This window comes from Aquila chrysaetos, chromosome 10 (genome assembly GCF_900496995.4).
Source record: "Aquila chrysaetos chrysaetos chromosome 10, bAquChr1.4, whole genome shotgun sequence".
Taxonomy (NCBI): Eukaryota; Metazoa; Chordata; class Aves; order Accipitriformes; family Accipitridae; genus Aquila; species Aquila chrysaetos.
The window spans coordinates 13,158,426-13,179,718 of record NC_044013.1 but is presented as its reverse complement, the minus strand read 5'-3'; the positions used below and the strand labels follow the sequence as shown (position 1 = coordinate 13,179,718).

The 21,293-nt window shown below is 42.6% G+C and overlaps 1 protein-coding gene across 17 annotated transcripts in view; it reads right to left on the bottom strand.

The window, feature by feature from the left end:
- LOC115347044 (LIM domain containing preferred translocation partner in lipoma) overlaps window positions 1–21,293 on the bottom strand; it is a 353,563-nt gene that overhangs the window by 47,272 nt on the left and 284,998 nt on the right. For 15 of the 17 annotated variants that reach the window (XM_030027920.1, XM_030027918.1, XM_041126875.1 and 12 more), the window contains one exon: window positions 12,603–12,772. In XM_030027920.1, the coding sequence (XP_029883780.1) occupies window positions 12,603–12,772 (170 nt within the window). Of the gene's footprint in view, window positions 1–12,602; window positions 12,773–14,167; window positions 14,302–21,293 lie in introns of those variants that run through there. The other 2 variants (XM_041126888.1, XR_005933430.1) reach the window with 2 other exon arrangements.

Genomic DNA, 21,293 nt, shown 5'->3' with positions numbered 1-21,293 from the left:
ATGGATCAAAAATACATATTTGTAAAAGATACCACCTTAAAAAAATAGAGATCTGATAGATGAAAATCCAACTGCAGGCATGGATGTCAATGCTTTACCAGATAGCTAGTTCAGTAAAAGGGCTACTCTATAAATAAACTGGTATAGTGAGTGAATGCTATACATCCTTAAAGTCAAAATGAACTACTAGAATACCATTACTTAAAGAGTTCAGACTGTGGAGAGCAAATCAATGTGTCCTCCTTACTAGGAAAGGGCTCAAACATAAGCACGCACCCTTTTGAACTGGGAGTGCTGCACCTTCCAAAAAGAAAGCCAAACTGACCTCCAAAATCTCAACGTCCTGGAAGAATAAAAGCAAGTTCACTGCATATTATTTCTGGAAAGACAGATAGCAGATTTCAAAAATTGCTTCCACCACAACAATCTAACACATGATTACAGACACAAGTACAGATGTGCTCTTCTCTGCTGGGATGTGGACATTATAGGCAAGGGAGCAAAAATGCTCCCCTACCCCCTCCCGAGAATGCAAAATGGAAGTGTCAAACGCCTCATGTAGAGTTATGCACTCATTTATTTTAATGACAGAAAGGATTAAATACATCTACATAAAGGAAAGAAAAAGTGTTTAAACAACAATAAAAAAAGATTTAGTGGTATTAATAAAGAACTCCCTTAAACCAGCGTGTCACCATTAAAGTAATTAATAGGGCATGCAAGACACTTCAGCGGAAAGTGAGCAGTGCTCACATTAGAGCCTTTTAAGTTTTCACATGACCTCAAGACAGACTACAGCATTTCTGTGCAAAAGTACCCTCTAAAACAGAGATGGGGGCATTCAAGTCTATAAAAAAAGTGATTTTAAAATTTAACTGATATGGTCTAAATCTAAAATACAAAGGTTAAGGGAATATTAGAAGGGCAATAATTCTATCTGATTAAACTTTTATCCAAAGTGACAATAAAATGTTCAAAATGAATTAAGGATTTTATTAACAGATGCAGAAGCTCTATAAAAGAGTCTGAAATCTAAGTAGCAGAGAAGAGAGGTTTTATGTTTTTTTTTTTTTTTTTGTCTGGATGGAGGTGATATTGCTGTAAAACTTTAATCTTATTGCCATGCCACAGTGAAAGTAAACCTGTCAGAGGTAATAGAGCAAATCAGGACTGCTTTGTCTTCTTCTCTATGTTGCAAGGGCCTCTTTCCAGCATATAAGTAAGAATATGTACCTTCTATGTATGGCATTGATACTATAGGTGACAGACACATGGAGACAGGTTATGTGCTGGTGATTCACCTGGACTTCTGCTCGTTGCAATAGTCCCAAGGTGGTAAGTACAGGCAAGTTATATGGACCATTCCAAATGAGTACTGAGCAAAAATTGGTGCTACACCACCAGGGACTCTTCAGAACATTTCAGACTTTCCAAAAAGGAATTAACTATTTCAGGACTGTTTCAGATATTTTAGTTGTTTATGAGTACTTTTGTGTAATAAGAGGATCGCAGCAATTTCTGAGCTATTGAACAAATGCATTTCACTACCTTAGAGTGATTAAGTTTAAGCCCGCCATAAATCTGTGGAACAGGATAGAATACAAGACTTCTGTGAAAATTATTACTAAAAGCAGGGCATATATTACTTAGAGCAGAGCTCAGCTCCATCAGGGCAGTTTAGGCTCAGTAGCATTTGCCAGCCATGATTTAGGCCATCACTAATTTTTCCTTCTGCCTTGCTGCAGCTCAATTTTGGCAACTTGGTTGCCTTGGTGATGGCTGCAGTGTCTGGGGCAGATGCACTGGAAGCCATCTTCCAAAGTGGTTTGGCTTTTCTGGGAAGTCTTGAGCCTTTTGCATGTTGATAGGAGTGCTGCGGTGGCCACCTGTGCCACGGTGGCTATTCCACCACCCTCCGACCCACCAATGCCAGCTGCGGGCACAACCTGTTACCTAACCTGCCCCTGTTGCACACCGCATCCTCCACGCAAGGACCCAGGGCTCAACCTCTTTCGCTCCCTGCAAAGCCCCAACATGTGCTACAGCTGTCCCTACCTGCTGCTGAGGAGCAAGCCCAAAAGGCAGCTTCAGGAATGCTTATACCCTTCTTTTGCCCTACACTACCCATGAGAAAAGCACAGCTCCTAAGAGGAGCAACTGACTGCAAATTGCCAGGGAGACTAGGATGTCAAACAAATATTTTTCTTTTCACAACAGAACATAAATATTTGGCAGCACATTTAATTTAAAAAAGTCTAAAAGTTACTCAAATAGAGTGGAGAACATTGCTACGATGTTCGTTTGCTTCCTAAAATATGACCAGTCACAGATGGCTTGCTGTAGGAAATATTAAATAAATTTTTAAAAGCGTTGTCTGGCTTTAACACAGATTGCATTTACACAGATACCTCTGCTGGTGGAACGCCAAGATGGCGTATTGGTTCAAACATGTCCTTAAACAAAAAACTACATTGTCAGGAGCTAATGGAATATTCATACTTAAAATATCAATCCCTGATAACATCTGAACGTTAATTTACATTTCAACACTGCTCTTTTTTTTCTCCTCTTGCTATATTTCCCTTCACAAGCAAGGGAAAATATCCAGGTTTGGTCAGTAGCAACTTTTAGGTTTTGGGCACCATAACCATTATTTGTTTAGATTTTCAGAGTAGTTTGAAAAAATACCTATATAAAGAGCATTAGGTAACATGAGAATCTGAAAACAACAGAAGGCCACTTAGTGTTAAAGAGTCAAACAGCAAGGATATAAATACAATGAGCCACAGCATTAAACCATCACATGTTAGCAGATTAACTTCAGCAAGACAATAAAAATCAAAACAATACAAAGATCTTTTCCAATCCCCAGTGTCTGCTGGAGCACATTCCTATGGTGCCTGAAGAAGCCTATCAAATCCCTGCTTTATACCTGAAACCAAAGATGTTACAAAGGTTCTTGGTTTGGTTTTTTCCCCTCCAGGAAGCTCCATTTTTGACAACAACAAAAGCCTTTGGAAACATGGGCATGTAGTGTAAAGACTGCCACCAGTTTCCGATTCCTTGCACTTACTGCGCTGCCTCAGAGAGCTGCATGGTAAGCTGCTTTGAGAGTTACAGCATCAGGTTGCTGTGAAAAACCCACGTGGTGCTTCTACGCCAAACGTTTGTCAGGAAACAGCAGCCAGGGAAAAGCAGGGGCAATCCTGTGTGGATCTCTACTCATTTTAAACCATCCATACGCCCCGCTGATGCACGTGGTGCCATCGCTGCCTCAGCTCATACGGATGGTCCTCACAGGGATGGGCGCAGACACAGGGACCACAGGTCTCACTGGCCACATTAACCAACGCGCTCTCCGCTCCCATGAAAACTGCTACCTAATAGTGCACAATAATCTCTTGTCCCCAGCAAATGCTGCAGCACCAGAGTTGAGCTATAATCTGGTCTTCCTTCTGCCCAAAATACCCCAGTGGATGATTTACGTCTTCTGTCAATATTGTACTTGGCCCACAAATTTATAATCAATGCAGCTGAGAAAAAACAACATACTTACAATTTGCTTTGACCCTCCATGAGCACCAAACACTCACCATACTCTTAGAATCAATGACTTTTTCTCCTGTCATCATTCATGCTTGTCGCGCTTTCCCTAAACTGGCATGATTTTGTTTTTTCTAACCAGAAATCTACCAAGTCCACTGGGGTTTGTGTGTGTGTGCGGATGGCAAGTTAAACAGTTTCCTCTACTGCAAACAAACATTGCTCACAGGCAAACTGATGTCCCGGAGTGAAGAAACAGAGGCAGGACGCTAGAGGGAGGATCGACTCACAGACTGAGCTTTTGCCAGAGCAAATTCCTCAGAGTGTGGCTTCACCAAGGAGACGGCTAAAGTGGCACGCTGCAAAAGCCGGCTCGCCTCCCTGGCACTCAGGCTTGCAAATCACTGTCTGGATCGAAGTAAGAGGGCATCTGGAATCGGAGAGTGAGCGAGACAAGACTTTCTGTTCTCTGCAAGGCTGCTAAGGGGAAATCATACCTGCTAAATCCAAACACACCCCTCCCAGGACAGATTCAGCTCTGTTACTGGCAGGTATCACAGCCTGGCTGCAAGGCCTATACTTTACCAGCAGCTCTGCTAGCATAGGATCAGCAGTGCAAAATAATCAAAAGAGTTTGCTGAAGATATTAACCCTGTATTTACTTCAGCGAGTTCCGATTTTTTATCTCTGGACGCTGTGCAGCGCTTTGGCATCACTGCATTAGGAAGGACAGAGCAAACTCAATAATACATGGATCTGATGGAAACGCACACCTAAATTACAGGCCCTATTTCAAATAAATCACAGCCTTTCCAAAATAATTGTTTTCAGCAGTTTGAATTGACAAATAACTATGTGGGGTTACAAGCAAGCAGTAAGACTTCATGGAAGGGAACACTGTCATGGTACCTCCCACCCTCCTGGGTTTTCCAAGAGCCCTCACTCAGCTTTCAGCTGCTTGTCCATATTCATGCTCAGTCCCTAAACAGGAGTGGTTTGAGGAGGGGAAGAAAAGAGAGGTAGCTCCTTCACCTGAAGGTCTTTGCAGGCTGCAACTTGGCAGAACATCGGGACACGAAAGACCTGAGCTGCACGCTGCAGGCCATATTTGTGGTCCCGGACAGGTGACTTGAGCTCAGAAATGGATAAAGCAGGGCTAGAAAAGACCCCTGGGTCTGCTATTGCCCAGAGAAGGCTCAACTACATCTTAACTGTTCTTTACATATGTTTGTCCAACCTGTCCTTGAAGGCTTCCAGCAACGGAGAGCCGTGCTGTAAACAAACTGCATTTGGGGTCAGTTCTCTATCTGCAATATGGAGGCAATGCCACTGCCTTCCTCCTCGTCCCCCCCTTCCTTGCTGCTGTTCACCACGAAGGTTTTTAGAGCCAGAGGCTATTGTCTGCCATTCACTGACACACCACAATGAGAGTTTATTACAGTAGGATCTCTAGATGCTACTCAGGTGGCAAAGGGTGAAAGCAGCAAATAGCTTGCTGAGAAGGTGGTGAAGTACAATTGAAAGAAAAGCAGGGATGAATGCCACAAACACCAGACATGGCTTGCCATCTAATACCCATCCACACTTGACCGCAAATGAAAATTTTCCTACTATTACAAAGATGCTGGTGCATAAGACTTTATTCTTTCCTTATAAGCTGTTTCTGCTAGCTTTCAAAGTCATACAAGAGTTGGGCCACCTTCTAAAGGGAAATCTGAAAGCACAGCTTGAAGTCATGCTAAATGACTTCACCATCCCCTCTACTGTAGTATGATCCATAAGCACATGTATAGCCAGGAGCCATAAAATCCCAATGGACCTGTAGAAAGGAGACTATTTTCTTCCTAAGAATATACAGTTGGGTCAGTGGAATTCACCCTGTGAGGCAAGAAATTCACTGCATGGCAGCAGCTGCTCCTTCACTATATCATCTTATTTCAGTTACACTAAGAACTCCCTACACAAAGTTTCCCATGGTACAGTTTTTCTAGATTATACATGCCAAATCAATGTTTAGTTCATATAATGAAATATGAAAAAAGCCCCTAATTATGAAAGTGCAAGGCAGAGACAAGAAGACAATTCAAGTTGTTATGGCTGTCAACACATGCAGGAGGAAAGATCTGGATTCTACCAAGCCATCACAAAGGTCTCAAGTAAGCCCAGGTGCAGAGGAGGAGTCTTCACCTAATAAGGACACATTCTTAAAGATGGACCATTGAGAGGAGTGGGAAATCCCTCCCTAGCAAAACTTTGAGCTACCAAGACATCACTGAAGTAGTTAATCAGCACTGTGTGCCCACTCTTCCAACACAGATGTATCTATTAAGATGCTGTCCAGCACTACGGTGACTTTTCCAAATATATCCCCCTCATAACACTGCTATCATTGGTAGCATCAAGTTGCTTTACCTCAACAATCCATAGCTGGTCTTCCTCTAAAGCAACACCCTGCTCAGCTTTCTGGAAAGTCAATTATACCAAAGTGTGGCCTGACCCTCTCACTACCTACTTCAACTTCAATCAGCTGCATTCACAACAGTTAACATCATGAAAGCAAGCAGCAACTGTAGGTTGAAAATAGTGTGCACTATTGCATCTTGAATCCCATCAAGTGATTTTCACAAGTTAGCCAAGCATATCCTGCTGCACTGACAAAAGAATAATTTCATCCTCTAAGCCACCCACAGCAGACAAATGTGTGGTCTCACTCAGAGAATCCTTTGCCAAGGTGGTGAGCCCAGTGCAATTCTTGGCAGGGCTCATACTCTCATGTCTTCTAAGAGCACGAGGATTTTTTCCTCTTACATCCTTGGTTTGTAGACTTCTTGTCCTGTCCTTGTTGGACAGCGAGATGAATTGTCTTTGTCCTCTTTGATACGAGCCTCTGATCTCCACAGAGGAGTTGCTATATTGCGTACCTCATAATCTGATGGTATGCTTTCTCCTCTTTCTTTATAATTACAGTTTAGAAAGGAGGTTATTGACCTCTGTCCCCCCACAAAGGAACCTTTTCCTGCTGTCTAGTGACAAAATAAGAGGCATGACCCATCTGCTATAACAACTGGTAGGCCACTGAAAAAACAGATGCAGGCTTCAAGTGGGTGAGCTAAGTTCAGCATCCATCCCAGTTTTCACAGAAGCTGTTTCATTGACATATTCTCTCTCTCACACACACACACGTTTTTGTACCTCCTAGACTTGGACTCCTGGAAGCTCCATGGGCAGCTTATGCAATAGCACCCCATACTCCTCTATTTTATGCCCTGATTGCACAAGACCATTTCCCACTCAAAGTAGTAGCGCTGAGCTTACGGCCGCCATTCCTCCCCCAGCTTCCATCTGTATTTTTTATATCAACTGTTGCTGGGTGATATTAATAGAAAGGGCTGTTACACTCTTAAGGGATTTATTCATTTTTCTGTTTTACAAATGATGATCAGTTTACCAGGAATGACAGTCTTCCCTTGCCATGATTGTTTTACAAAGAAGTTACCAATTGGGCCTAGACTAGCAAAATTATCAAAGCTAATAATCAATAGGATTAAAACATGCCTGTAAGCAAACCAAAACTCTGGACCTGTTTTGTGTCTGCTATGCCCATGGACATCTTCTGTTGTGGGTATAAGAAATATCCAGGGCAGGAGCCCGCTGCCGCCTGGTGCAGCCAAGCTGCATCTCTCCGCTACGGCAGCCCAGCCTTAATGCTTTTAGATCCATGGGTCACAGGTTCAGCTCACTGCTGCTGATGACTCATGCAGGAGCATCGAACTAAAACTAGCAACACCAGCTTTTTTCTAGGAGAGGACTGAAGAAGAACATTGATCTCAGTGAAATATTTCGAGGGCAGAAAAATTCCACCACGTAAAGAGTGCGTGACTTCTCTTTAGTTTATTTTATATTTTTGTTCCAGTTGTCATTTTGAATTCAAACTCTTTGGAAAGCAGGCATAATAGTCTTAATGATCCCATTGAGCAGTTTAAATTCAAATTGTGGAGCACTCGCAATACCATGCTGGCAGCACTTTCCATAAATTACTCTCAAATTCAATACGTTGCTTGACAAAAACAAGAATAAAGGGCTTTTTACTTTAAAAAGAAGAAAGCTTGTATCATAAAAAAAATCTTTAAATTATAGTTTCTCTTTTCTGGTCCAATTTAAATTGTTACATGGTTGCTAAATTAGTGCTGTAATCTCTGCTTACAAATTGCAGAATTATTTTTAAAAATAGATGTAATTTTACTGCAGGGATCAACCTTACACTTTAAATCGTATGTGCTGGAGGTAGCTGCTCTTGCACAGCTTTCAAACAACCACACTCACGTGCACACACAGGGTGAGGTTTACAATACCAGTCGCGCTGAAGCCAATAGCAGTTTTACCAGAGATTCAATGAGCACAAATTGAGTTAACACTGACATTTCAGAATGATTAGCAAATTTAAGCTTTCCCAGGATGCTCCATGGCACCAGAGGCTCTAGTCATACCATTTCCTAAAACGTCAGCACTTCTCTTGTGTTCTGGTCTGAACTATCTTCTCCTACTGAACTACAGCCTCTGATAGGCCAGGAAGTTAGAAGCTAGTAAGAGAGAGAAACCTTGAAGATATGTTTTGCTCACAAAACAAATAATCGGGGAAAAAAAATGTAGTGCTATGATCATGAGTTTAAAGCCGGGGAACAGCAGTGATCAGGGCATGACTTCCATGCACAACTCTTCCCCCTTCAAGCACTTCCACAGCTTTAGTACTACGGAAAGATGAACCTCACCCTGCAAAATCCTTGTAAGCGATCTTTGGGGTAGGGTTTACAGTCATGTCCTCAATATCTCGCAGCACGCAGCAGAAACAGGAAACCTCGATCCCCGAGTCTCCAGAGGGCACTGCAGAGCACACCCACCACCTTCCCCCACTCCAGCTAGACAGACAGACATGAGACAGTTTCTTTCCTCTCCTTCAATCGTTCATCATTTCTAGCCCACCAGTTCTCTGAACTCTCTTTCATCTGACCCTGGCTATTTCTGCTTTGCTTGGTTAGTTATTTCTGCTTTCTTTTCCCCTTCCCCATCGCACCATGGTCCTTCCCTCAGGGCCCAGCAGTGGGTCACATTGACTTGGACACAAAGAGAAACCCTCGGAGGCCAGGAGCATCTGCAAGATCTTGCTGCTTTCTGCGCCGACTGCAGGTACCCAGCATCTCTCAGCCTCAGAGAGTTTATCTCCAACTGCCAACCACCAGACTGCCAGGAAAGGGGATCAAGAATGGAGGAAAATTTCCACATCCCAGAGAAAGTCATCTGGACATCAAAGAACATCCCATTCACAAAACAGCAACATCACTCTTGCCAGACCGGTGTGCCTGGTTAACCTTGTGTTCAGTCCTTATGATAATACGGTATTTGGAAAGGAGACAGCTGGCACTGCTCTAACATCTTGCTCTTCAATCTTTTATAACAACGGTTCCACTGATACTACTCTTAACCTTTTCTCTGCACCAAGTCCAGTGCTAAAATCTCTTCAGCTACTTAGAGGAAGCAAACCAAATGTTTTTTGTCAGTAATTTGCCCTGTAAGGGAGGGGAAAAGTATACTGGTAACATACTGCAGACACAGCATTCATCACGTGTACAGCAGTACGCTTGTTACACTGGAAACCCTATCATGACATTTCAGAAGTTACTTGACTGTCATAATGACTTGGAGACATCTGTCTCCTATTAACACTTTATTTTTTACAGTTGCTTTTAGTTCAGCAGAAGTGTCTTAATGGAGAAGACTGGTACTCTTTTAGAAATAACATCAATAATGAAAGAATCCTTGGATGCAGAGCAAAACCAGCAAACACATTGGCAACAGAACTCACTGCATTCATAAGATGTAACAGGAAATGATAGTGACTGGCTTTTGGGTGGGGGTATTTTTGTGTGAAAGAAATTAACTCTGGTACTCAAATTCCCATTAGGAAAAATACTTTTTTTAAAAAACAGGTGATTGATCTCCTTAGACATTAATTCAGACTTTTGGGGAATTTCATCTTAACTGGGTCACTGATAAATAAAACCAGAAACAAAAACAAAAAAACAACCCTTCTGCAGGCTATTTAGGCTTGGTATTGACTAACCAGTAATTAAATACAGCTCTTCGCAGTAATCTTAATTATGGCTTCACTCCACCACAACTAAGAAGAGTCACATAATAAACTGAGAAAATTAGCCAATTCTAACTGCTGAAAAACGTGTATTTTTCTTTTTGTGCATAGTTTTCATGCGCGTAAGGCCACAAGTCACACAAGGGTATTATTAAAAAAAATAAAAATCAAAGAATTCATGAATTTATATATCACGACCAGGCAAATATTATAGTTCATTTTCTTTATTATATAAATGAAGCAGCTTGGCCTAATGGCTTGCATAATAGACCAAGAGTTTTGGACTTGGGGAAATGGGAATGTGTGCTAGAAATCAGTGTGAATTAGGTAGACCAGTAAACAAGCTTCATTGAATTACTCAGATTTATACCAGCTGAGAATCCTGTTTTCTCAGCTGGCCACAGCCATGGATTAGCTGTGCAATCTTGGGCTAGTCACACAGGCTCCACCTTTCATGGGAATTCAGGTCCACAGGAATCTGAATCTGGGTTCTTCAGTCCCATTGATTTCCTACAGAACTAGGGCTCAAGTGTCCAAGTTAATTTCTGATAATGGGACTTGGGGAAGCTCCAAAAAAATCAGAGGCCACAATTCAGCAGAATCCTTAAGCACAGGCTGGATTTTAAGCAGGTCATTAACTCTCATTGACTTCAGTATGACCGCATCGCACACCTAAAGGCAAAAGCATTCAGACTGTGCCTCAGCAATTTAAGGGCCCCCAATCCATTTGCAAGAACAACTTGCAAGCCTAGCTCAGGCCCTTAGTGTACTTAGGCACTCATCATCCTACTGAAGCCAATGCAGACCTCATTTCATTGAAAAATCAATGAGGCATATGCTCTATGACACAAACTCCTCAGGCCTAAAGCCAATAGCATGGCAGGTGCCTAGATCTGTTGTAGACCTGTCTTTCAGCACAGCAGAGTCCTGAGCTTTCTGAAGTGTATTGAGACTTAGGCTTCCAACACTTGTTTCTTCGACATTTAAGAGTTTAATGTGTGCTTGGGTGTTTGGTTTTGGTTTGTTTTTTTTCTTTCTTTCTTTCTTTGCTGCATCAGATTGCCAGATTCCTGCTTTCCATTTCCCACTCACGGTACCAGCTGTCCAGCTACACATATGTAGCCCCATAAGCATTGCCATCCTTTCCCCTGCATGTGCAGCAGCAGATGGATCCAGACGTGTTTTGGGTTAAGTCCATAACCAAGTTTTTGTGGACTGCATGGATAAACATTTAAAGGCCCCTTCTGGATATATAAAAGAAAGCTATTAAACGTTTACTCTTTCCTCTGTACTCAGAGCTGCAAAACCATATCACAGAACGTACAAACACAGATGCAACCAGGCAATTATCGTTCCTTTATCCCTTAAATAGATAGAAGATAAATTTGAAAGAAAACGAGGAAAAGAATCCTTCTCCCCTTCCTTTTTTATCCTTTTATCTCCCAATGTACGAAGTTTACTGAACCCTTGCCAACAATTCACTCAGGCTAATGAAGTGTATAAGTAATGGGATTAAATAATCTTAAACCATTACTACAGTGGCTAATGCAGATGTTTTCCCAAACTAAAGCAGATGACTGGTGAAGAATGCATGCTTGATTTAAAAAAAAAAAAAAGAGGAAAAGAAAGTATCAATCTGCAAGCAGATGAAGTCAATTCCAGCCTGAAGTCAATGAAATGTTTAATTCCAGTTACATAAAGTTGCTTCCATCATATTATGAATGCACCTTCCTAAAGTCCGCAGTGCTTTGCACATGGTCAAACTTGCCATGAAATTAACCTTAAATTTTTTATGGTGCAATCATTTTAGTGCAAACAAAAATGGAAATGGTTTAAAAGGTACATATTCCATCAAAAGATCATTTAGTTTTTAACAGCCAATTAACAATGTCCATATATCACTGCCATTGTAAATAAGACAGAATCCTCCCTTTTCATATTCAGTATTTTAACAATAATCCCACTACAAAGGCTCTGCAGAAACAGAAGGAATAATGGGATATTGTTGGCATTTTCAGAAATACATATTATTGCTTTAATTATTATTGGAATGCCAGAAATGTCAAGGAAAGCATCAATTTTTATATCAGAAGTGCAAATCCAATTCTGGAAGGGTCTCGGGTCCAGTGTTTATAAAAAGAACCCTGAATTGGAGGTTTAGAGAAAGACCTATCAATGCTTTAAGAATGTTTTGGTGCTTTTCTTATTCTAAATTACAAGGATTATCCCTATATACTGTATGCTAAGGTCACAGCAAGGTAAGGCCTCAGGCACATTATGTGATGTTTCTTTAATTTGCAACTGTGCAACTGGTTCCAACCAGCTCTTATGGGAGCCTCTTAAAAGGTGTAGCTCCTCAGAGCAACTGTTAATTGTTTGCTTTAAGAACTTGTTGGAGGCATGAAATGAAATTTTAGGGTAAGGTAAGCTTCAAAAGATATCCAGACCAAAGACCCTTAGTTCAGTAAAAGGACTTCCATCAAGCAATGCAAAGGTCTTGATTTTAGAAGTGTTAGTGCTATCTTGCATCCCACTCCCTTAATCTTAGTGGGCACCACAGTTGGTGAGCATTTTGGTATCAGGTTTCTCAACACAGAAAGCTTCTGAGCGCAACACTAGCCCTTAAAAATCACTGCACAGTCTGCTCCTTACAGAGTTGAAATAATCACAGAAAGCACCTCTTTCCCCTGCTTTGGGCACTTCATTTCAGAGATAGGTTAGACCAGGAAACGAAATTCACCAAGGAAGCTGAAAGATCAGAGTTCTTCTGAAGACCATGGAAAAACTGGTGCCCATGGTCCTGCCGTGGGATTGCCAGGTTTTAACTGTAAGGTAACTGTACAGCAATAAAAGAAATCAATGTTTCCAATGCCTGTGCATTAAAATCAGGGTGCAAACAAGAATGGGTACTTACAATATAGCAGGGTTCACAGTAGGCTTTCTTCTCCACCGCGTAGAAAGGCTGTCCCCTCAGCTTGTTATTGCACATCATGCAGGTGAAGCACTCCACATGGAAGACCTGGTCCATGGCAGTGCAGCCGGTGCCTTCCCCAACAACATTCTCCCCACAGCGGGCACAGCGGCCTGTCACCAAAGGGTAAGAACATGAGTCAAAGTAAGCTCCTGGTCTCAACTGCAGAGAAGGTCCTCCCACACACCTGTGCTGCATAGTAGGTAAGGGGGACACGGCAGCTCAGTCAACAGAAGAGCAATTCGTGCCACTGCTGGCAAAGATCCAGTGACACTGGAAGGCACTCTGGTGCTGGCCCATATGAAAAGATCTAGAAAGGCTTGAAACTGGCTCCCAAGACTGCACTAAAATCAGTTCTATGGCTGCTAGCCAGTGATCATCATAAGGAATTTGAGGCCCAGATGCAAACCATTCAGCTGTCATCTAACCCGGCTATATAGTCATCCTCAGCTCCTCAGTTAGATGGGATAAACCTGTGCCTAAAGCCTTGCCTCCACATGAAAGGATTTTGTGGTAGGATGCCTCGTAAAGCTGCCTGGTGGCAGTGCAATTGTTACCATTTAAAGAGTAGTTTTTGCTTGTACAGCTTAAACCAATTCCCTCAATGGAACCAATTATACTGGCAAAAGGATTTCACTTTTTATGCTTTTGTCAGTATAGCAGTAACAATCCCCGCGCTCTTGCTAATGTACTGATGATGAGCTAGTTGATATTTTAAATAAAAAGTTGGTATTTTAAATAATTCATGCACAGAGTCATGGAAGGTATTTTAGGACAACCTCAGTCACCCTACACAGGAAAGCCCCACCGAAGGCAGCAGAGCAACTATGGTCTGGGGCTTTGCCCCACTCAAAATGGTATTCTCCAGTTTGAGAATAATTGTGGTGCCCGCAATCTTGGGACCCTGCACTTCTCCTTCAAGGCTTTATGTATGGAGTGGTGTGGTCGCTGAGGGTGTGAAGGAGGAGAAGGGAACCGAGAGCTGAGGTGCAAGCAGGAAGGCAGATTGAGTTCCCTAATAATTAAGTAATCCAGCCATGATATGATGTTCTGTCATGCCACGGTCTGTGTTTATTGGCCTTTTCAAACAAATATTGCAAAACTTCCTAAAAGGAATTGGACATGCCTCGTCATCCCAACAGCAGGGCTGCTGTCCTTGCGCAGTGTAACATCAATGTCCCTGGACTCACGACTTCTTCCTTGCCTGTCCCAGACTCCAATAGGCTACATCCAGGGAACAAAGCATGTAAACTACTTTTGGATCCCTCAGAATGCAGCAGGATGGTACATATACACATTTGAGATACATTAGAAAAGCTTGGAAAAGAACCCAGATCATTCTGATTTGCTACAATGCCATAACTGCAGTTGGCATTATACAGGACAGACAGTTTCCTGACTCAAACAGCTCCCAGTCTGAGCAATGTGGAGAAAGAAGTCACTAGATAAATCTGGACAAGCCTGGAAACCCCCCAAAAAGGAATTAATAATGTTAGTTTTATACTTAACTTTCTTTAGCATTTGTTACTAGCATTTTGATTGACAGTGTTGTGCTTTAATCACTCCACTGTAACGCTTCTTGTGAGGACTCCTTTTTTTACGAGCTGAGAAGGAATGCAGGGTTCCCAGCATGGTGGTGAGGCTACAGAGCATGGGGGAAGAATGGAAAAAACCATGAGGACTAGGAAGAAGAAAAAAAAAAAATCCCACTGGAGAGAACTATGGGAGCAGTACTGCTCTGCGAAGGACGCAGAAGAAACCTACTGTATACACCACAGGACTTGCACGTACAACAGGAGAACACTGCTTGCTCCTGTGTGCGGACAAGACCGAGCGTGCTCCGCGGCCTTCTCCAAACTGCTCGTGTAGCTGGGCTGTAATATGAAGAGATGTCTGGGGAGCAGTTAATATCTCTATATATAAAACATGAAATTGAAAGCCATTAGTGTATTGCTTTACACAGTGTTTTTCCAGAGGGAATATTCTGCTGAAGAATTTATTTTCCCTGGTGTGCCATTCTGTGATCATCCGGTATTATTTTTATGAGGCATTTGGACACGGAATAATGTAGAGTCTATGCAAACACTTCTCAGCTTTCTTTGTTAACATCTGAGTAGAACATGTGGGAATCTTTTCTTCCCTTCCTCCTCTTCTCACATTCATAATTTAGCCAGCTTTTGTATACTTCAACATTTATCATCCTCTTTGACCAAGGCATCTCTCCATTTGCTGGAGAAGCTGTCTATATGTAGACCATACTTCTGGCTGTACTTCTTGTGTCAGGAGACCTGGGTGTCTTTCCTAACTCAAATATATACTCTTGTAATCTCTGTCAAATCAGTCGGTGCCTTTGTATGTCTGTCCTCTCTTTGAGCAAAGGGCATAAAGGCATCTTCTCTGCCTCCCAAAGGTGCCCTGAGGCTACATTCCTGCATGGTTGCGAGGCATTCCCCAACTACACTGCTGGTGGCCATGTACAAACCAAAGAGCAGCACAACAGAAGTCTTGGCCAACTTCTCCCCTTGAAGTTGGTATTTCCTTAGACTTTCCTTCCTCCTTCTGGGTTTTTCCACAGAAGATTCCCATTCAGGCAGTGATAGACTTAACCCATCTACATTTACGAGAAGTCCAGCTTCTGCTATTATGTACACAGAAATGCTCCTGTAAACTCTTGCACAGGAAAGCTTAAGGAAAGCTTCCTTTTTCATAAGTTTATATGCAAATTTTAACACTGTGGCCTGGAGCAAACCATGTTTTTCATGAGACATGGCCACTCCAGTGAGAATCAAAACACAAGCTCTGTGCCTAGCACCACCCCCAACTGACTCACTCACCCGAAGGGTAAAAAGCAAGTAAGCCAAAATATTCAAATTTGGGAGCTTACAGTTAGGTGGCTGGATCTGCGTAAAGGCACGCGGGCAAATACACAACTGATTTGGCTTGCAGTGATGCGGCCGTTAGAGGCTGAACCTCCTGCAGACTTTGGTGCAATCTCTGAATTCACAAGACTTGTGTAAAACCAGGTCACTTCCCCTGACCTCTGCGCCTTGCTGAAATTTGGTTGAAAATGGCTATCAGTTTCAAGCATTATTGGTGAGAGAGGAACTGACAAACAGACAGGCACATGCACACAGGCGGTGTGATTGCACAAGCCTCATTTCCTTAGAAAACCAGAAAAACCCCACTAAAAACAATGTATCTATCATTATGTCTGATAAAAACAAAACAAAGGTCTGCTTTTCCTGTGTGCCAATTACCAACGGCGAAGGTATTTGTGGTCAGACTCACCACAATTAAGTGCCCACACATGTTCCCCATTTTAATATTTTCACACTGGTTGAAATAACCCAATTCGTTGTGTGCAGAATACCCATGAGTGAATACCGAACAAGTTGCACTGCTTATTGGGAAAGAAGTAGCAAAGGCAAAGCTTGCAAGACTCAAGAACAAACAGATTGCACAAAAAAGATTACACAAATAATCTAAGAGAAAAATAGCAGGCAGCGTATTACAGTAGAAACATAGAACAACGTGACCCATTTGCTTCCCACAGAGACAAACAGCACTTAAAAGGCAGCTTAAAGACAAAGGACAAAATTAGTACTAAACAGCATGAAGATGAAACTATGTCATTTCAACATTATTCTTTTGCCCCTTCAGCCCTTTTTAGGTCCTTTTTCAAGATCATTTCAGCACAACTAGAAGGTGACACGTTGGCAGCAAGCCTGGAAGACTGGAGTCCTCTATTTTTTGCATGAAAGAGGTTCATAACCTTGGCCGTGACCTTCCTTCAGCCTAGCCTGGCTGCCATATGTTGGTCTTACCTTGGGGGAACATACAGAGGTGCCCACAGAGGCTTCCCTGCTGAAAATGCGATCATTACTGAGTGGATTACAGGGAAACACTTGAGCAGCTGAAAGGAAACATCAGCTACTATACTTTATTCTGAAACCTCCTCATTTACTGTCTTCTGTTGTATAAAAAATTTGAAATATTGCAAATCTGAAAGAAGAGGGGGAAGGGAGGAGAGAAGCTCATATTACACACGATGCTACGTTCTAATTTCTCTTATTTTTACTGTTATTACAGGTTTTTCGCTTATACCACCACAGAACCTGGCTGCTCAGATTGTGGAACAGCCCTGTGTGCTGGGTATTGGACAAACACGGACTTCAAGGAAGGGCCCGACTGCAGGAGCTTACAATCTAATACAAGCAATAACAACTGGGTATAGATAGCAAGTACAAAGAAGCCATCAGACAAAACGAATCAGCAAGGAAAATTGTGGTCTTAGCACTCTAAATAGTTTACTGTTGACAAGGAGTCTGTAGACAGCCCAGCAAAGGAAAAGGTTAAGGAAGAATTTGAAAAAGGATCCAGAGGGACTTTGAGGGAAGTTTAATGGGATGCTTCTGAGGAAATGACAAAGACAGCACAAAAGGGAACATAAGTGCTTGAAGATTGAACATAGACACCTGGAGATGGGAAGGATGAGTTGATATGTCACTGGAGAATACTAGAGGAAAAAAGGGTGGGAATAGGTCATTACAGGCCATGCAAGTAAAGACAAGAAGCTTCTGTTTGATATGATGCAGAAACTAAACTGGAGTAGAGATTAAGAGGCGGGAATGATCTGGCCTAAGTTACAAGCTAGAGAGTGATTTCTGCAGCTGCATTCTAGTTGAGCATGAACAGGGACAAATTGCATTTTTAGAAAAGGATGCTGCTGAGATTCAAGGTCACTGGAGCTTGGATGCAGCTTTTATCTGTGAAGATGAATAGGAAAGGCCATAATCTGAGCTGTTACTCAGCAAGATTCTTAAGATTTGGCCAGAGTCTGGACGTGATCTGGAAATGAGGAATTAGATACATGGTGTCCAACCGTATCTGGGATATGATCACTTTTAAATGTCAGATTAAGAATGTGAGCCAATCAGACAAACATCCACCACTGAAGGTGGATGATGGAATAGGTACATGCCATACTAAAGCTTACTGCGTAATATTCCGATAGCAATCACACTGGAGCCAAATACAGAGGTAATGTAACTCCACCCAGCCAGCTTGAGATGCTCCCGTTTGCACATGCACGGACTGCATTAGCCTTTTTCAGGCTACAGCATTATTTGTCTGTCATACCTACTTAGCCACTAAGGCATCAGGGGCACCGACCACCTCTTGCTATGTGATGTACAGTGCCTAACACAGACAATTCAGGCAATAACTAGAGATACTAAGAGTAAAGAAAGCAGAGAAAAAATGTGCAAACCTCTACAAAGGGTTTAAATTCATGAATTCAATGCATGCATTCTATGGAGAGAGGAGATAGGGGATAATTTTCTGATAAAAGCATCAAAGTAGGAAGGTTCTGCATTTGCTGAAATGTGGGGAAAAAAACGTTGATATCTAAAAAACTTCTGCATGATGGAAAAAACTGTTTCCCACCTAACTGTGCTGTGGGAATATACCACAAGGTCATATCCTCAGTGCCTATCAATTACACAATTTCCCTTGATCAGCTAAGTGTATTCCCCGGTTCTCACTGCAGCCCTGATACACTATGCAAGAAAGAACTGAAGAAATACGGCATACTGCCTTTACAAAAGTGTACTAAGAACATTTTTAAAATACGTAAATACATTGAACAAAGTATCTCGCTAAGAGTTTCCCTGGCAGCCTCAAGACACCCAGTATTTCCGCTGCGTTATTTTTCTAATCATCTCTGTTTAGAGTTTGCCAGTGAATGCATTTTAGAGATTCATGACACATTCTGCTTTTGGATGGCTTTGAATCAGCTGGCAGTAAATGTGGAAAAATCATTATTCCTAATGAAGAAATATTGATGACAAAACAGCATTTCGAGGACAACGTTGACCATAAGTCAACAATGTAACAAGATTTTCCCCTCTCCCTCCTCTTTCCTAGTGACTTTTATCCAAGGGTTTTCAAGCATTTCCCAAGCACGTGCGATTCCTCAGGGCACCTATGTCAGACAGGCACAATTATTCTGTTTTAAAGGGATACAAGAGCAGTACTTAATCCATTAGGATAAAAGTGTAACAGCAGACCTTAACTGCCAGTACACCTTAATTGAGCTAAGTCTCAATAGTAGCGATCCTGCAACTCGTAAGAACCCAGGGAACAGGTCCTGTGTTCCTTGATTTGTCCAAAGGCAATAAAATAGGAATGTCTGATCCAGAAGAGAGGGTTTATTTCCTTCCTGTGGAGCATGGGAGGTATGTGACCGACTGTTATTATGTTAGGGAAAGATGCATTGATTATATTTGTCCCAGAGTTATTCCAACACTTTGGCACTCAGGGCACTGCAATAATAGTACGAAGGGAAACCCACAAGTAGTTTGTGCATTTTGTAAGAAACTAGGGTATTTTTCTCATCTTATCCTTGCCCTCCTTACCTACTGGTTTTTTTGCTTTTGAACTCAGACTTCTCACTAAGTGGGAAGCCCTTGGCAATGGTTTATTGTGCCAGGATCCAAGCCTGAAGTTTCGCCATTTGACAGTAGCAGGCTGTATGTATCAGTTGTCTTACACAGCCTTTGGACATGAGACAGATCAATCTTAATTCCCTCTTCTTCAGCAGACGTCAGAAAACACAATCTTTTCACAGTAAACAGAGCTTCATGCTGCAATGTGTGCCTGTAACACTTCATAAATTAAATCCAAATCCGTGATTTAATTACCGTGTCCTGGTTATTCCGCTTTAACTGCGTTGCACTTGCACTCCAGATGTACAGGTCCCTGCAGTGACCTCCTTGTCATTTGTACTGTGCTCGTCCAGCAGTAGCTGCACTCTCCTGTTGTTTGCATCCCTTCCCTCCAACCACAACACAACTTCATATTCTCACTTTGCTTGGCTGCAAACCTGACACATTCTCAGTATGCCCCGGAGGTCCCATTCCACTCCACACAGCAAATGCACTGCAACTGTGCAGGCTCATGCTGCTAACACTTTACTGTACCTTTTCAAACGCTTCTCCATGCAGTTCATCACAAGGTTACTATCCCAGCCAGTCACTAGCCCTCGTGGTGAATCCTTCCAACACCTTGGAAAGGTGGAGGACTATTAGGACACCCAACAAGCAGGTGGGGAACTTGAGACCCACACAGGTTAAATAACTTTTTGAGGGTCACCCAAGGAGTTTGTGATGGAGCCAGGAACCAAAAAAGCATCTTCTCCGTCCCAGTCTAGTCTCTTGAACCGCAAGACCATCTCTGAAAAGGCTTGATGGTGAGACAGGCTTGGAGCACAAAAACTCCTCCATTCCAGAGGGAGCTCCCCCCACCAGTCCTGCTGGAATCCCCTCCCTGGCAGGAGGAATGTGCTCCCTGTGCGGGCCACACCGTTGCTCTCTGGCAGCCTGGCTGAGCCATGTAGCACGAAGAGCTTTGTGCCTCTGCTACTGTCCCCTGTTTAATGAGAGTGGAGGAAAGGCCTGTGGTTCCTTCAACATCCATGTGGTGATGGTCCCTGTCCCTTACACATCCACATCACCCTCTCCTCAACTCCCTGGGACACAAGAGACAACTAGCTTCTTTCTGATATGATGAGTGCCAACAGGGTAGAGGTACCTTCCTAAATTATTGTAACCACAATGCAACACTGCCACAAAAGAAATGTTTGGAGAGGAGCACCCCTCATTTTCCCACAAAGCTATAAAAATTCAAGTCGAACAGGATCTTGAGAGGTCATGGAAACTATCTTACTGCCTCAAAGGCAGGATCAACTCTTTCTACAACATTCTTGACAGATACTTGTTTAACCTGTTCCTAAGAACCTCCAGCAACAGAGATTTCACCAACAACTTGGGCAAAAAATTTCAGTGAGTACTTAACCTTACGACTAGCAAGCCTTTCTTTCCATCCAACCAAAAGGTCCCTCACAGAAATCTAAGTCAATGCCTTTTTACTCTACTCATGATGGACATAAAGAACACATACAGGTTTGGTTTGGTCTACACCAGTTGTATGAGACCAAAGGTGCCCCCTCTCCGTCCCCAGGCAAGGCACCTTGCAAAGTAGGCAAATGTTGATCTGACTGCGTGCCCAGCACATCGATGAGGTACCAGTCCCCAGCTTGGGTGATCTGCAGTGAGTGTCCCAGCCCAGTGGGGGTCAGTGATGCTCTACAATATTTAAGGTCCCAGATACTTTTTTTGCAGCATGCTCTGCTTTTTTGGTTGGGTTTTTTTTGTTGTTTTGGGGTTTTTTTGTTACATTGTGTCAACTTTTTGGCACATGTTTTACCATGTGCAAACCGGTTGAAATAGAGCCTCAGTAACATCTGGAGACAAAAGAAAGGGGGTGAAAAAAAGAGTGCAAGAGAGGAAACATTCCTCCCTTTGCTGATCAATCAAGGAAATGCACGGGAGAGAGTAAAATGTACTGTATTTCCTTTATAAACGTTTCCTATAATGCTGATGAAAGTTGCCAGATGACAGAGACTACAGTTGTATATCCACTGAAGAGCCCCAGCTCGGGAAACAGAGCGAGTTGTTTGCGTAGCCTTGCCAGGCGCTCTCGAGCAGGGCACAGGACGCTGCCTCTGGAAGCAAGAGCAATTCCTCCTCCAGCCCCTGCTTCCCGCCCGCTCTCCAACACTGCAAACAGGGTGCT